At 48.7% G+C, this 17,735-nt stretch overlaps 1 protein-coding gene across 2 annotated transcripts in view; it reads right to left on the reverse strand.

The window, feature by feature from the left end:
• The window catches only part of SLC11A2 (solute carrier family 11 member 2), a 75,778-nt gene that overhangs the window by 43,019 nt on the left and 15,024 nt on the right, over positions 1–17,735 (reverse strand). For both annotated transcript variants that reach the window (XM_077297803.1, XM_077297802.1), the window contains exons 2-7: positions 15,543–15,623; positions 14,225–14,349; positions 9,115–9,240; positions 8,035–8,154; positions 7,821–7,927; positions 6,563–6,633 (exon numbers count right to left, since the gene is read on the reverse strand). In XM_077297803.1, the coding sequence (XP_077153918.1) occupies positions 6,563–6,633; positions 7,821–7,927; positions 8,035–8,154; positions 9,115–9,240; positions 14,225–14,349; positions 15,543–15,573 (580 nt within the window). In that variant the 5' untranslated portion in view covers positions 15,574–15,623. The remainder of the gene's footprint in view (positions 1–6,562; positions 6,634–7,820; positions 7,928–8,034; positions 8,155–9,114; positions 9,241–14,224; positions 14,350–15,542; positions 15,624–17,735) is intronic.

Consider the following 17,735-nt stretch of genomic DNA (forward strand, 5'->3'; position numbering starts at 1 on the left):
TGCTTCAGGTGTCAAAAGACACAAAGTGGTAAAAAGAAGTATAATCTTCTGGTAGGCTCACTTCAAGACTATGGGAATAAAGGAAAAAAGACAGGAGAACCAAAAGAGCCAGAAGTTTCCTAAAGAGAGTTCCACTTTAAAAAAAAACAACAACAAAAAAAAAGGAGATTTTTGTGTACTCACCGTAAAATCTTTTTCTCCGAGCCAATCATTGGGGGACACAGGACCATGGGTGTTATGCTGCTGCCACTAGGAGGATGCTAAGTAAACAGAAAGATTAACTCCTCCTCTGCAGTATACACCCCTTCACTGGCTACAATTCAACCAGTTCGGTAGTAAAGCAGTAGGAGCATGAACAAATGACAAACTATGTCAAAACCAAGGAAGTAACAACAAGCCAAAACAAGGCTAACAGGGTGGGTGCTGTGTCCCCCAATGATTGGCTCGGAGAAAAAGATTTTACGATGAGTACACAAAAATCTCCTTTTCTCCTACGCCTCATTGGGGGACACTGGACCATGGGACGTACAAAAGCAGTCCCTGGGTGGGGAGCAATATGCTAATATGTGTACCATGTACCACTGGCTTGCGGCTAAGGAACTGCCGCTTGCAGAATGCGCCTGCCAAGGGCGGCGTCTGCAGAAGAGAGAATGAATGTGGTAATGCTTGGTAAAAGTGTGCAAACTGGACCATGTCGCAGCCTTGCAGACCTGCAGTGCTGACGCCTGGTGCCGAACGGCCCACGAGGCGCCCACCGACCGGGTAGAATGGGCCTTGATCCCAGCTGGGATAGGAACGCCTTTGGCACGATAGGATTCTTCAATGGCCGAAAGAATCCATTTAGCTAGAGTAGCTTGGGAAGCGGGAGAACCCTTCCTTGGCCCCTCTGGAAGTACAAACAGGACATCCGACGTGCGGAAGGGAGCCGTCCGCGAGACGTACCGACGAAGAGCCCTGACCACATCAAGAGTGTGCAGAGCCTTTTGAATGCGATGGACTGGTGCCGGACAGAACGAAGGTAGAACAATCTCCTCATTGAGGTGGAAAGAAGATACAACCTTGGTCAGAAAAGCGGGAGAGGTCCTCAATACTGCCTTGTCCGGATGAAAATTTAGAAACGGAGGGCGGCAGGAGAGTGCAGCCAACTCCGAAACCCATCTGATGGACGTAATGGCCACTAGGAAAACTACCTTCCAGGAGAGGAAGGTCAGGGAAACGTCCTGTAGCGGTTCGAAGGGAGTCTCCTGGAGAGCTCCGAGAACTAAATTAAGATCCCACGGATCCAAGGGCATTTTGTAGGGAGGCGCCACGTGGGAGACTCCCTGGAAAGTCTTCACCGGCAACCTATTGGCAATCTTTCGCTGGAAAAGGACTGACAATGCTGAAACCTGACCCTTTAGAGAGCTAAGGGCAAGTCCCGACTCTAGTCCAGACTGAAGAAACTCCAGTATGGTAGGGATAGAAAATACCAGAGGAGATCGCCCCTGTGCGTCGCACCATGAGAAAAAAAATTCGCCAGGTACGGTGGTAACTGCGCATGGAAACAGGTTTCCTAGCCCTGATCATGGAGGAAGACACCTTGGGAGTGAAACCCGCTTGGCCTAGAATCCAGGATTCAACGGCCAGGCCGTCAAAGACAGGGCCCCTGAGTTCTGGTGGTTAATCGGGCCCTGTGAGAGAAGATCCACGCGATCTGAAGACGCCAGGGGGCGTCGGCGACCAGCTGAACCAGTTCCGCGTACCATGCCCGACGCGGCCAGTCCGGTGCGACGAGAATCACTGGTACCCCCTCTGCCCTGATCTTCTTGATGACCCTCGGTAGCAGGGGAAGAGGGGGAAAAATGTACGGGAGGCGGAACTGGTGCCAAGGCAAGACCAGGGCGTCTGCTCCGATGGCCCGTGGGTCGAGTGACCGAGCAAAGAACTGTGGAACCTTGTTGTTCAACCTGGATGCCATGAGATCCACATCCGGGGTCCCCCAGCGAAGACAGATCTGCTGGAAAACCTCCGGATGAAGGGACCACTCGCCCGAGGCGAGGCCCTGGCGGCTGAGGAAGTCCGCCGCCCAATTCTCCACCCCTGGAATGTGGATCGCCGAGATGGGCGAATGATTGGATTCCGCCCAGTGCAGGATGTGGGACACCTCGAGCATAGCCGTCTTGCTGCGGGTTCCCCCTTGACGGTTGATGTACGCCACGGCCGTGGCGTTGTCGGATTGAATTCTGACTGGGTGACCCGCCAGAAGGTGGTGAAACTGGAACAATGCTACTCTGATAGCTCGTATCTCCAGGAGATTGATGGGAAGTCGAGACTCTCGAGCTGACCACCGCCCCTGAGCTGTGTGGTGGTTGAAAACCGCCCCCCAGCCTATGAGGCTGGCATCGGTGGTCACCACCAGCCACTGCACAGGGAGAAAAGATCTTCCCTGGGTTAGGGAGGACTTCCACGTCCACCACCTGAGGGTCTTTCTGACCCGTGGGGGCAGGATGAAGCGGCGGTCGAGGGAGGACGGATTGCCGTCCCACGCCGACAGTAGCGCATGCTGGAGAGGACGGAGGTGAAATTGCGCAAATGGAACCGCTTCCATGGCAGCTACCATCTGCCCGAGAACGCGCATGCAGAATCGGATGGAGTGGGAGACTGGACGGGAAAGACTCTGAGCTCCCTGCTGCAAGGCCAAGGCCTTGTCTTGAGGAAGGATGACCAGACCGCGGGAAGTATCCAGAGTCATCCCCAGAAAAGAGATCCCATGAGCCGGAATCGGAGAGGATTTCTCCAAGTTTATCTTCCAACCCAGGCGAGAAAGAGTATCCACCGTGAGAGCGACGGACTCTACGCAGGCTGGGTAAGAAGGACCTTTTATCAGTAGGTCGTCCAGGTACAGAAGTACCACCACTCCCCTGGAATGAAGAACGGCCATGGCAGCCGCCATGACCTTCGTGAAGACCCTGGGAGCGGTGGCGAGACCGAAAGGCAAGGCCACAAATTGGAAGTGCTCTCCGCGACATGCGAAGCGGAGGAACTGTTGATGCGGAGGAAAAATTGGGATGTGGAGGTAAGCATCCTTGATGTCTATGGACGCCAGGAATTCTCCTTTTTCCATGGACGCGACCACAGATCGGAGGAATTCCATCCTGAAGTGACGGATTTTTACAAATTTGTTTAGCAGTTTTAGGTCCAGGATCGGACGGAGCGATCCGTCCTTCTTTGGGACCACGAATAGGTTCGAGTAGAACCCTTTGAACCTTTGGTCTAGGGGAACCGGAATGATGACTCCGTCCCCTTGAAGTGCCCGTATGGCCTGAAGAAGAGCTGTTGACTTTGATTTTGGAGGGCAAGACTGGAAGAAGCGCGTCGGATGGGGGGAAGAAAGTTCTATTTTGTATCCGGTGGATACCAGTTCCCTGACCCATTCGTCAGAAACGACTGAGAGCCAGGCCTGGCGGAACAAAAGTAAACGCCCTCCTACCCTGTTGGTGCCCCCCCGGAAGCCGCAAGGAGTCATTGCGTGGAGGATCTATGGGATGTGGATCCCTTAGACCCGGGTGGTCTCGGTCTCCAATTACAGTTAGGTCTGTAAGAGACCTGGGAGCCTCGGCCACCGCGCGGGCCTTGCCCTGATGAGGAGGTAGAGGGAGTGGAAGACCAGTTGGTATTGTTACGAAAAGGCCGAAATCGGGATTGTTGTTGATAACGAAACAGCCGGGTAGGCTTTTGTTGGGGAAGAAATTTACTTTTTCCCCCGGTGGCATCCGAGATCATTTGGTCTAGCTTTTCTCCAACCAAACGACCAGCCTGGTAGGGCAGAGATGTCAAAGAGCGCTTGGAGGCCGAATCTGCTCGCCAATCCCTGAGCCACAGGGCTCTTCTAATGGAGATTGCATTCGCGGCTACCTGTGCCGCGCAATTGGCTGCGTCTATTGAGGCATTGACTACGAAGTCCCCAGCCTGGGCTATCTGGTTAGCCAGGTTGACCGCTTCTGGAGGTAAGTCTCTAACTTGCATGGTCGTGGAAAGCGACTCGGCCCAAGCGACCATAGCCTTAGCCACCCAGGAGGCAGCAAAGGATGGGAAGAGGGAGGCTCCTGTGGCCTCGAAGACGGAGCGAGCCAGATAATCAATCTGGCGGTCAGAGGGGTTCTTAACAGAGGAGCCGTCTGAGAGATAGGATGGTTTTGGAAGCGAGGTGTGACACAGCAGGGTCAACTGAGGGGGACTGCAGCCAGTCCTTGATTAGGTCCTGAGAAAAAGGATATTTGGCCTCTATGGCCTTTTGACCCATGAAGCGTTTATCGGGACGATCCCTATGTTTTTGTACTATTTCCTTGAACTCAGGATGAGTGACAAAAAACTTTTGGACACGTTTAGTCTTTTTGAACGACACCACGTGTTCGGGGGTAGGTACGGATTCCTCGTTCACCTTCAGGGTCTGGTTAACCGCCTCTATGAGAGAGTCGAGTGTCTCTTGAGAGGGGGAGAAATCCTGAATGTAGGAATCGTCGGACTCGTATTCAGAATCGTTCGGGTTGTCTGGAGAAAGGGACCGGGAAGCGGAGGTCGCAGACGCTGAAAAACCAACTGGCCCGTGGTCAGGGGATGAAACATGGACCCGTTTTCTGGAACCCCGAAAAGGAGGAGATAGAGTACGCCCCCCAGCTGGTGGACGGATCCGTACCGTCGCCCGAATCCACCACGGCTGACCTGAAGGGGGGCCCCGGAGGGAATCAACCGCCCTAACTAGTAAATCCATAGATCGTGTCAGAGAAGCTGCCCACTCAGGGAAACTAGGCTCCACAGGGTTGGCGGCGGCAACGGTTATCGGCGGGAGGCGGCTGCACAGAGGCCGGGACACAATCCGCACACAAAGGACTAGTGTGAGCTCGGGGCAGGGCCGCATTGCAAGTGGCACATACAGTGAAAAATACTGTGTGCTTCTTGTTACCCCTTTTAGTCTCCTTGGATTGAGACATAGTGTCTTTGGAGACAGAGCGGGCAGTATACGCAGGGAAGGGGTTAAGCTTTCTTGAAGCAGCTTACCCACGGTCCTGTGCCTGTGTCCCCGGGGAGGAATTAGCCGTGGCAGTTCTCTGGAGTGCTTGGACGCATGGGCTCCTTGCAGGGAGAGGGAACAATATGGCCCCCGAGGTCTGCAGGGCGCTTCTCGTCCCAGACGAGAAGCGCCGATATAGGGGGCGGGGTTACGGCCGTGGGAGGGATCTGCCCACTGCGGCCTACTCCGCTGAAAAGCCGGGGGCTAAATTTTCGGCCTGCCCGGCAATGCGCGGCGGCGGCCGCAACAATGCGACGCTAACCGCCGCAGTCTCCCGACCGCCGGCGCCTCTCCCCAGGGACTCTGCCGCTAAATAGGGACCACTGCGGCCTACTCCGGCTGAAAAACCGGGGGCTAAATTTCCGGCCTGCCCGACGGGCAAGAGATCCGGAGCGCAGGAGGAACTCCTGTGTACTCAGAGTGTGGCCTCCATGGCTGCCGATGCAGGTCCCCCTGTCCCTGCGCGCTCCATCCATCCTCGGATCCTCTTCTGGAACTGGTACGTTCCCTTTGTGCAATGCCGTGTAAAGTGGGCCTTGTATGTCGGGCCCCCGGAGAGGTACAGTAGAGCAGGCTCTATGTACTCACCGTCTTGTAGGGGGAAGGGAGATCGGGACCAAAGATGGCAGACCGTCACCCCAGAAAAGAATTGGCGTGCTCCATCGTCGCAGGAGAGGGACGGGGAGGTATACTCGCCGTGCTCGCCTGTTGCTGGTTCGGGGGAGAGCGGGCCCTATAAAAGGGATCTGTCGCCCCCTTCACTCCGTTGAAAAAAAAAAAAAAAATTTATGGAAAAATTAAAATTAAAATAAGAAAATTGGGGTCTGAAAAAAAGACCCAAGTGCCTCCTACAGACACTAAGCAAGAACTGGTTGAATTGTAGCCAGTGAAGGGGTGTATACTGCAGAGGAGGAGTTAATCTTTGTTTACTTAGTGTCCTCCTAGTGGCAGCAGCATAACACCCATGGTCCTGTGTCCCCCAATGAGGCGTAGGAGAAAACAAACGATTTGGTGGGTTTTACAGAGTTTAAATTTCACTTGAGGTGTGGTCACACTGAGGGTTTTTTAAGAGTTTTTGCATCAGAAACTCTAAAGTCATCCTTAAAATTGAGAATTTCAGACCACTTTCCACCCCAAAAACTCAGTAAAAACACTCAGTGTGAACACAGCCTTAACAACCTTAGACTGTTGGGAGGAGCGCTCAGCCAGCTGAGGAAGGCACTGTCTTAGGGATGTATTAGAGCCACAGTTTGCACATGTTCACACTAGCTTCAATAGGAGAAACTGGGGAGTTTTTTGTTTTGTCATTTTTCTACTATATGTCAGACTGCAGCAGTGACAGGAGAACACATTTAGACAGGTGGCACCAGTTTAGTAGGAAGGGTCTCTGGATGCGTCTGTACAACGAGATGGAGCAGAGCTCAACTGTATTTCCATATTAAAATGCTCCAAGAGATGGAAAGATTTATACAGGACACATTTGGAACCTCCAAGTCTTATTCTTGTACTCACCGTACTTATCCAGAAAAAGGAAGAAAAAAGTGTCCACGATTGTAATCAGTACTCCTCCCCACAATGGAATTCTGGAGACAGAAGACAAGAAGGCGTCAGATAATCTCTTAAGTGTCCGACTTCCACCTGGAACATGTGAGCATTGCCAATACCTGCATTTCTTCCACAAACAGTCATTAAATGAGGAATGAAAAACGAGCCTCCAGCCTCCATTATTACTAGACACTAATCAGAACAGTAGTCACAATGTGTCCGCATGAGTACAGACATTGCTCTTCTGTCATTAAAACGCAAGTGGGTACTATTATTCTTATCACACATGTTGCGCCATTCATATTTCCCATATACTAGTGATTTTAGTCGCATGGTGGACATCATCGGGTTGTTTGAGGCGGGCTCTCCCGCTGCTGTCAACTTGTTTAATTCTGCTGTCAATCTCTGACAGCGTCACCTGACATGCACCAGCGGGGGGCACGTTGTGCCACTCTCCCATCGGCACGCCCACGATGTGATCACGGAGCACCGTTGGGTTGTTATGACCGCCGGGGGTCTGCTGATGACCCCCTGTGCCTGTTATTATGATCCTCCTGTGAAAGGATGCATTCATGACTTTTTTTTTTTTGCAATTTCAATGCACTTGGAAGCTTTTCCTGTTTTCCAGTACACTATGTGGTAGAATGAATGGTGGCATTCAAAAGTACAACTCGCCCCAGAAAATACAAACCCTCAAACAGTTAAATTGATGGAAAAATAAAAACATTGCGCAGCTTGGAAGAAATGGAAGAAAAAAACATACGGAAAAAGGAAAAAAAAAAAAATCACCATGTCATGGAGGGGTTAAATTGCAGGTTAATAGCATTCCTCACAGAAGCCTCCAGCTTTCAGTCATCAAGGTGCAACTTCAGTCACTGCTCAGTACATAGTGAGTGGCAGCTGTAACGGCACCCCGACACTGACTGACAGCCGCCTCTGTACTGATACACAACTGAGCTGGCTGTCAGTCAATGCCGGGACACGCTTACAGCCACCGCTCACCAACTACCGAGCAGTGACTGAAAGCCAGAGGCTGCCGGGAGGTATAAAGTTAATTCCCCCTCTGCAGCCAAGCTTTCAGTGCGACAGCCGCACGGCTTTAGAACTCCATTAACCTGCACATTTACCCCACATCTGCAGGTTAATAGTTTTTTTGGACATGACAGGTTCCCTTTAAGGGCACAATGTATATAGTATTGATTAAGAAAGCGTAGTAGTAACTTACATTCCTACAGACAGAAGGTTGATGGCAATAGCGGAGCCAATGACCTCTTGCATATCAGATCCAATGATAGCCATCTCTACCATAAGCCACAAGATTATGCGGGGGACCTAAGAAAACATAACAGGGTGCATGTCACGTGCCAGCAGTAAGAGCACACATCACACAGGAAGGACTATTGAAGGGAAAATGGGGAGAATGAAGAGAAAGAACGCACCTTTGGATACTGCCTGTTGCACACCTCTGCTAAGTGAAGACCGGTCACTACTCCTAACCTGGCTGCCAGGCGCTGCAGCAGGAGGCCGATAATGGTGGCACTCAGAAGGACCCACAGAAGCTGGGAAAGAGAACACAAACTCTATATAGTGTGTAGATTATAAAGTAACCGGGGACGGACTATTAGGGGAACTCAAGACTGCAACAGAGTTAGTACATAAAAACAAGTTTATCAATGGGGTCAGCCACTAGAGATGAGCCAATGTGTTCGGAAAACAATCGCCAAACCCGAATGTGCCATATTCGCACCATATTCGTGACGAACTTATGGTTGATGATCGTTTCCGAACATAACTGCTCATCTGTCCACCCATTAACTCCAATGGTGTCCGGCGAATACTGAAAATACGGCGATGGTAATCCGAATGGAATATTGAAATATTCACTCATCTCTATTGGCCACCTCTGGGACATTTTTTTTCTTCTTTATTAAATGCATATACTTTGGGCCAAAAATCATTTTTCAATTGGGTTTCACTAAAAATTTTGCAACGTTTTGCTTTTTCAGGCTCATTATTTCCCTGCATTTTCAGCGTTAAAGGGAACCTGTCACCTCCCCCAGGCGTTTTTAACTAAAAGAGCCACCTTGTGCAGCAGTAATGCTGCATTCTGACAAGGTGGCTCTTTTAGTTCTGGGTGCTGTAACTACAGAAATAATCAGTTTTGTAATTTGTCCTAAATACTTTTCTTCAGTCAAGGAGGCAGGCGTTTCCCCCCTGAGCGGACATCCCCTTTAAGTAAAAACTATAGATTATTATTCAGTCCAGAGCCACCTGACCAACTGTGTACACAAGTCAAAGGACGTCAAATTTTAAGTGTCTGCCAATTTGAAAGTGACTGCTTCATTCATTAAGGAAGATTACTAACAAAACAGGAAAGCTTGATTTGATAACCCTATAAAAATCCAGAATTTATCAAGTAGTATTTTAACCGAGTGTCTTCTGCACTAGTGATCACACATAACTGAACAATCACATTGTAACAACAATTAACACATTACGAACTAAAGACAAGTATTCACCTTGAAACCGGCTACAGAACCGGACTGTAAATCAGACTCAATGTTTCCTGGATCCAGATAGGCAATGCTCATCAAGAAGCCGGGGCCAGTGAAGGCCCAGAGCTTCCGAAAACTGAACCAGGAGTGCTGCAAAGAGAAGAAAAGAAATTACAGGTGAGAAGCCGCATACATCATTGCACATAGACCAAGTAAATAAAACTAAAAGTACAAAGATTTCTTTTTAATACATACTATACATATACTTGATTGTCAAGTTGCAACATTTGTGTTGTTTTTCACATCAAACAATCTTTGCATCTTTATTTTCTTAAGTCTATGCCATAGGCGTCTGCTTTATCAGGGATTTTCACCATTCACTGATTTTAATCACAAACATATTCCAGTCCCCCCTGAGTAATTCTAAATATGCCAGAAATTTTTGATACATTTTTGTGACAGTTTGCGAAATGTGAAACTTTTGAGCCAAGTTGTTACAACAATGAAAAAAAAAAAAAAAGTAAAACTCTCAAAAACGTCACCTAATATCACAAGAAAATATAAATGACTTACCGTATATACTCGAGTATAAGCCGACCCGAGTATAAGCCGACCCCCCTAATTTTGCCACAAAAAACTGGGAAAAACTGGGAAAACTAGCTCTGCCATATATAGTGCTCTGCACCGTTGCCCCATAGCTGTGCCATATATATAGTGCTCTGCACCGTTGCCCCATAGCTGTGCCATATAGTGCTCTGCACCATTGCCCCATAGCTGTGCCATATAGTGCTCTGCACCATTGCCCCATAGCTGTGCCATATAGTGCTCTGCACCATTGCCCCATAGCTGTGCCATATAGTGCTCTGCACCGTTGTCTCATAGCTGTGCCATATAGTGCTCTGCACCGTTGTCCCATAGCTGTGCCATATAGTGCTCTGCACCATTGCCCCATAGCTGTGCCATATAGTGCTCTGCACCATTGCCCCATAGCTGTGCCATATAGTGCTCTGCACCGTTGTCTCATAGCTGTGCCATATAGTGCTCTGCACCGTTGTCCCATAGCTGTGCCATATAGTGCTCTGCACCGTTGCCCCATAGCTGTGCCATATAGTGCTCTGCACCGTTGTCCCATAGCTGTGCCATATAATGCTCTGCACCATTGCCCCATAGCTGTGCCATATAGTGCTCTGCACCGTTGCCCCATAGCTGTGCCATATAGTGCTCTGCACTGTTGCCCCATAGCTGTGCCATATAGTGCTCTGCACCGTTGCCCCATAGCTGTGCCATATAGTGCTCTGCACCGTTGCCCCATAGCTGTGCCATATAGTGCTCTGCACCATTGCCCCATAGCTGTGCCATATAGTGCTCTGCACCATTATTGCCCCATAGCTGTGCCATATAGTGCTCTGCACCGTTGCCCCATAGCTGTGCCATATAGTGCTCTGCACTGTTGCCCCATAGCTGTGCCATATAGTGCTCTGCACCGTTGCCCCATAGCTGTGCCATATAGTGCTCTGCACCATTGCCCCATAGCTGTGCCATATAGTGCTCTGCACCATTGCCCCATAGCTGTGCCATATAGTGCTCTGCACCATTGCCCCATAGCTGTGCCATATAGTGCTCTGCACCATTATTGCCCCATAGCTGTGCCATATAGTGCTCTGCACCGTTGCCCCATAGCTGTGCCATATAGTGCTCTGCACCATTGCCCCATAGATGCTCCACATAAATATGTGCTGCTGCTGCCGCTGCAATAAAAAAAACAAAAACACATACTCACCTGTCTTGCTTGCAGCTCCTCGGCGCCATCTTCCCGGCGTCTCTCCGCACTGACTGATCAGGCAGAGGGCGGCGCACACACTATATGCGTCATCGCGCCCTCTGCCTGCAGTCAGTGCAGACTGCAGAGAGACGCCGGGAAGATGGCGCCGACGCCCGGCGTGTGGAACCAGGACAGGTGAATATGCGATACTTACCTGCTCCCGGCGTCCCGCTCCTTCCCCCTGCCTGTCTTCGGTGCCGCAGCCTCTTTCTCTGTCAGCGGTCACCGGCACCGCTTCATTAGAGAAATGAATAGGCGGCTCCGCCCCTATGGGGGGCGGAGCAGCCTATTCATTTCTCTAATGAGCGGTCCCACGTGACAGCTCAGGGGAAGAGGCTGCGGCACCCGGAGACAGTGGGACGTGCAGGGGGGGCGCCAGGAGCCCCGGAAGCAGGTAAGTATATGACAGTGCTCACCCGCCGACCCCACCACCGATCATGACTCGAGTATAAGCCGAGGGGGCACTTTCAGCCCAAAAATTTGGGCTGAAAATCTTGGCTTATACTCGAGTATATACGGTAATCCACCCCCCACAAATGATGAATGAAGATTTTAATGTACATTTATTTTGTCCTCATACATAGCAAACAGAAGTTGCCTGAAGCCACCAATTCTGACCATAATGACCGACTGTCAGCTGCTTCAAGTTTCGTTTTGACCAATGGCCGAATGTTTGTTAGCTCAAAATAACAAATGGGAATATTGGATTTTTTCGGACAAACAATCACTGGCTGTATCATCAGCTGAAAATGCAACATGGCTGATGCAGTCGAAGATGGGTTTTTCACCAGTTGATGCACAACCCATACCTGTGTAAGGAGTCAGGGTTATTTTAATGTTCACAAAAACTTGTTGGCTTGGAGACCGACCACTGCTGCTAGACGGCATAAGCTACACTTCTTACAAACTCACAACAGCTCATTTACACATAAGAATTAAGACCTTAGACCACAGATATCAAGGTATAGTTTTCTTCAGCATTCTATGACCTACATGACCATATAGACGGCTTAGGAGAGTCGATCTCATAAATTCCCCATAAGGCTATGTGCACACATTCAGGATTTACTACGATTTTTTTTTCACTTTTTTGTTTCTTTTTTGGCAGAAAAAAAATGTTTAAAAAAACGCATACATAAGCATCCCATAATTTTTAATGCATTCCGCAATTTTTGTGCACATGCTGCGTTTTTTTTTCCGCGAAAAAAACGCATCGTGGTAAAAAAAAAAAAATGCAGCATGTTCATTAATTTTGTGGATATTTCGAGCATTTGCCGCTATGTTATTGCATTGGGAAGCTCCGGAAAACACAAAAAATCCGGAAAAAAAAAAAAACGCTTGCGGATTTTTTGCAGAAAAAGTCCGGTTTTGTTCAGGAAAATTCTGCAGACATTCCTGAACGTGTGCACATAGCCTAAACGTTACGGAGAAATTTGCTAATAAAGTTTAGATTCCATTTTCCCCTTCAACCAAGGGATGGGGGCATTAGACATTTGTCTCTGGGGTGAGTAGTTTTTCCCCTGCATGATGGTGCCCAATCATTGAAAGAATTAAAAAAAAAAAAAAAAGAAGAGGTCACCAGAGAATCCCTGAGCCGGTTTTCTCCTTTGAGCTATATAATGAGGCACAACACTGGTCTCCTGTGATCTTTGCAACACCTGTGTTGAGTAGTGTGTCACTACAAACACCTCTAGCAGTTTTTATCTCACAGTGCTCAGTGTGGGTGGGAAAAGGGAGTAGAGCAGAGCTGACAGTGCTGGGAGATGAAAGCTGCAAGAGGTATTTGCAATGACACATTGCAGCTATTGTGTACAGTAGAGCAGAGCTGAGCTAAAGGAGGACAGCAGTTCTGCATGTCATTATATGCCTAACACAGAGAAGCCTGATCTAAGCTTTTCTAGGGGAGTTCCCCCCCCCCCCTCCTCCTTGATTGACACCTCCTTCTCCTGAAAAAGAACAGGCTCCCAACAGACATCTCACCGACTTTCCCTTGGCTGAAGGGGTTATTAAAACCTAAACTTTAAAAGCCAATATCTCTTCAACAGAGATGAAAAAAAACCTCAGCTCTGCAGCCACTACTCCATGATGTGGCCAGTTTTACATGTTAAGGGCCTCTTTAAACTCGCCTCTGTTTTGCACATATCACCTTCAATTGTCATTGAAGCCGTCATGCTGTACTTTCAGTGCCCCTGGTTAATTATGCACGCACCGTGCAGTTTCTCTCCGCTAGTTTCCTGCCAGAATGGTCTGCTGTTTTTAGAATGGACATACAGTATATTGCACTTATAGAACACGCTGTGCACGCCCTGCTCCTGTACAGAGCCCCGCCAGGGTACGCCCTGCTCCTGTACAGTGCCCTGCCAGGGCACGCCCTGCTCCTGTACAGTGCCCCGCCAGGGCACGCCCTGCTCCTGTACAGTACCCTGCTGTGCAAGCCCTGCTCCCTGTACAGTACCCCGCTGTGCACGCCCTGCTCCTGTACAGTACCCTGCCTAGCTGATTTTATCTTCTGCCATCTACATCAGTATAGCTGACTGCAAAGTTTTATATCGTTATTAGATTGTTTCCAGCTCAATTGTCATGCCCTTATCCACAATGAAGCTTGTAATTAACAGGCAGTGCAGAGCTGATCCGTGTTTGTTGCCTGTAGAATGCAGCTCAGTGATATGAGACTACAAATGCTATGTCGCTGCATGTGGTAGAGGATTATCTTCTGCCATATGAATTAAGAGAAGCATTTGCAGTTTGAGATCACAGAGCTCTCTGTTGCAGGCAACAAGCAAAGCTCATCTTGTATCTCAGATCTGCACTTAACAGTTAATACAATCTTGATTGTGGAGAAGTACCGGAGAGGTCAGTTCTGTTAGAAATCAGCTTCAATTATGTAAAACAACTCAGGCAGGTATACTGATGTAGATGACAGAACATAAACTTGGTCAGAAGGGGTACTGTACAGGAGTAGAGAGTGCACAGGAGGTAAAGGAGAATGCTACACTTCATTACCTTGATGACTCAGAGAGAGGGGGGTAGTCAGGAGTACACAGGAGAGGGGAGAGGGGTCTGCAGCACTAGGGAGAAGCAAATACTGTTGGGAAATGTAGTAGGACTACCCATTCTGCTATGTAAAGCTGGATGCACAGAGGGGCAAATAGAGATAAAAACAATACAAAGGTACAAGAAACAAACTTGTTGGGTATGTAGTAACAATAACTATGCATTTACTGTGCTCTGTGAAAATTAATGTTATTAACTCTTTAAAACAAGTACAATGAAAATTATTATTGATGTCTATGTATTCCCTGAGCCACTTACCGCCTCATCTTCTGGGATAGGTATTTTCTCATCAAAATAGCTTGTAAATGGTTCACCCTCAATGATTGGCTGGATACTTGAGTCACTGACGTCTGGTTTTGCATCATGGTCTGCTGATTCACTTTCTAGGAAGTATAATTATTTATTAAGGCTAAGAGCCAATTTCATGCTATTTATTTTAATTAATTGTATTTACAGAATCAAATGAAAAATCACAAAAACAAAACTTCATATACAATTGACTTATTCCTTCTTGTTGTGTTTTTATGGAATTGTCCATTGAGCAATTATCAAATCTGGACAACACAACAGAATGAAGCCCATCAGTTGCTTGCTGCAAATCGGATATTGAGGGAAGAATATGAAGGCTGCCACTGCCATGATTAGCCTATCTTGCTTTTTATAGTAGCCCTCCATCCTGATGGAGTGAGGGACCCCATGTATGATGTCGCAATACAAGTCAAAGGGCATGTATGCGTACTCAAGCCACGGCCTTGACTGACAAGCTGGCCGGGCGTGACCAATCAGCGAAGCGTGGTTCAAATCCTGCGCCAATTCGCGGCCGGACTGCGCCTGTCGCTGATTGGTTGCGCCCGGCCAGCTTGTCAGCAAAGGCCGTGGCTTGTGTACGCATACATGCCCTTTGACACATACACACACACACACACACACACACACACACACACACACACACACACACACACACACACACACACCGTATATTTACTATTATTAGTTTAATCAAAGTTTTCCTTATATCTTTGATGAACTATAAAATTTTAGTTGAAAAGGAAAAGACAATTAAGTCATTTTGCTTTCAATCTTATGCAGCTGTAGTCTGACATGGAGAAGCTGTGCTGTGTAATAGTCTTACAATGTGCAGCCATTTGTAACGGAAAACTGCTATCTAGAGCCTGCAAGGTGTGCCTGGGGTGATCGCGCTGTGTCAGGACAGTGTCAGGACAGATAGGCGGAGAACACCCTGCTTATTGCCTTTGTAGCTCTTGCTCGTCACTGATAACACTCACCAAGGATTGTCAGCTCACAAGCTTGCAAGGTGGTTTTTCAGCACTGGGTGCAGCAGCTTCTTGGTCCCTAGGACAACCTGCCTCACACAGAAGCAACCTCTGACAATGGATACCAGGAGCTTGCCCCAGTGGTGAAGCGATGCTGGTCTTCAGGATTAAGGGATTTAGGATTTCATGTAGCAGAAATGGTGTAAACATGCCCAGATGATATCCATGCTAACCTCCCATAGGTATGATTAGGGTAAGGCCCAAACTGAAATAATCAGTGACTGGCCAGAACAACAACTTACCATCCAGATTTCGGTAACTCTGCTCAGACATGGTGGCACTGGTTACGGGCGACTCGCTTTCTTTTGAATAGGTCACATTGACTGTAATAGAAAACAGCAAGATATTAGTATAATATAATTTCCTATAAAACATGATGTTTACACCCTGACGGGTTTGTGGCAAGTTACTAAGTTATAGATTGGTCATAACGTACAGACTGCTGGGGGCCACATCAATCCCCCAATCAGGTAACGGAGCAGCGGTGAAGCACATGTGCCACAGCTCCATTCATTGTCTAAAGGACGAGCAGATATGGCCAAACAAAGCGCCCCGCTACCTGCGTAATCACAGACAGATCCATGGGGCAGTGGTGCACATGCTCACTATTCAGACATGGCTCCCTGCTACCTGCGTCATCCCACAGACAGATCCATGGAGCAGTGGTGCACATGCTCACTAGTCAGACAGAGCTCCCTGCTACCTGCGTCATCCCACAGACAGATCCATGGAGCAGTGGTGCACATGCTCACTATTCAGACAGAGCCCCGCTATCTGCGTCATCACAGACAGATCCATGCAGCAGTGGTGCACATGCTCACTATTCAGACATGGCTCCCTGCGTCATCCCACAGACAGATCCATGGAGCAGTGGTGCACATGCTCACTATTCAGACAGAGCTACCTGCGTCATCCCACAGACAGATCCATGGAGCAGTGGTGCACATGCTCACTAGTCAGACAGAGCTCCCTGCTACCTGCGTCATCCCACAGACAGATCCATGGAGCAGTGGTGCACATGCTCACTATTCAGACAGAGCCCCGCTATCTGCGTCATCACAGACAGATCCATGCAGCAGTGGTGCACATGCTCACTATTCAGACATGGCTCCCTGCGTCATCCCACAGACAGATCCATGGAGCAGTGGTGCACATGCTCACTATTCAGACAGAGCTACCTGCGTCATCCCACAGACAGATCCATGGAGCAGTGGTGCACATGCTCACTATTCAGACAGAGCGCCCCGCTACCTGTGTCATCCCACAGACAGATCCATGCAGCAGTGGTGCACATGCTCACTATTCAGACAGAGCCCCGCTACATGCGTCATCACAGACAGATCCATGGAGCAGTGGTGCACATGCTCACTATTCAGACAGAGCTACCTGCTACTTGCATCATCCCACAGACAGATCCATGCAGCAATGGTGCATATGCTCACTATTCAGACCAGGCTCTGCAGGGCCCTTTTCTCGTGATTGGAGAGGGCACTAGCAATATGCCACTGATCTCCTATTCTATATATATCTACATAATTCAATATACTTTGTCAAGACACATTAAAAAGGATGTTCCACTTTATTTGCTGTCTGAACAATCATTATCACACTGGAATCATCCAATGTCACCTTCTATGGTCAAATATGCAAAACCCTTAGGCTAGGTTCACATTGCGTTAGTGGGTGATCGCTAACGGACAGTGTTGCACGGCGAAAATGTCGCAATTAACGCCGTGCAACGGGTCCGTTAGCGCACCCATTGACAGCAATGTAAATTTCGCCTGCAGCGCATCACTAGCGCGTGCCTTTTTCGGCTCGCGCTAGTGATGTGCCGTTCTTCTGTGACGCGCCTCGGACGCTGCTTGCAGCGTCCGCGGCGCGCCCGAGGTCCGTTCGCCGCTCTCGCAGATCGGGGATCTGCGAGAGCGGGGACGTTAACGCGACCCCTGAACGCGGCCCCTAAATAAACATTGCGTTAGCGCAATCCGCTAGCGCTAAACGGATTGCCCTAACACAATGTGAACCTAGCCTTAGGCCGGCGTCACACTCAGCGTAGGGAAATACGGTCCGTATTTTACAGGCGTAATACGCAGAAATTATCCCAAAACAGTGATCCGTACGTCATCCGAAGGCAGGGTGTGGCAGCGTATTTTACGCATGTCATCCTCCGTATGTAATCCGTATGGCATCCGTACAGCGAGATTTTCTCGCCGGCTTGCAAAATGGACATAGAATGGATCCATGGGCTCAAATATTCGTGAAAACATATACAGTTATATATATATATATATATATTTATCAGTGAGACACATATATGTGCATATATTTATATTTAATACAGCGCTAGATAGCAGAAAAGCCGGTAATTCAATTGCCGGCTTTTACTATCTCCTTCCCAAACCCGAAAGGATATGTATGAGACATGGTTTACATAC

The sequence above is a fragment of the Ranitomeya variabilis genome, chromosome 3 (assembly GCF_051348905.1).
Source record: "Ranitomeya variabilis isolate aRanVar5 chromosome 3, aRanVar5.hap1, whole genome shotgun sequence".
Lineage (NCBI taxonomy): Eukaryota > Metazoa > Chordata > Amphibia > Anura > Dendrobatidae > Ranitomeya > Ranitomeya variabilis.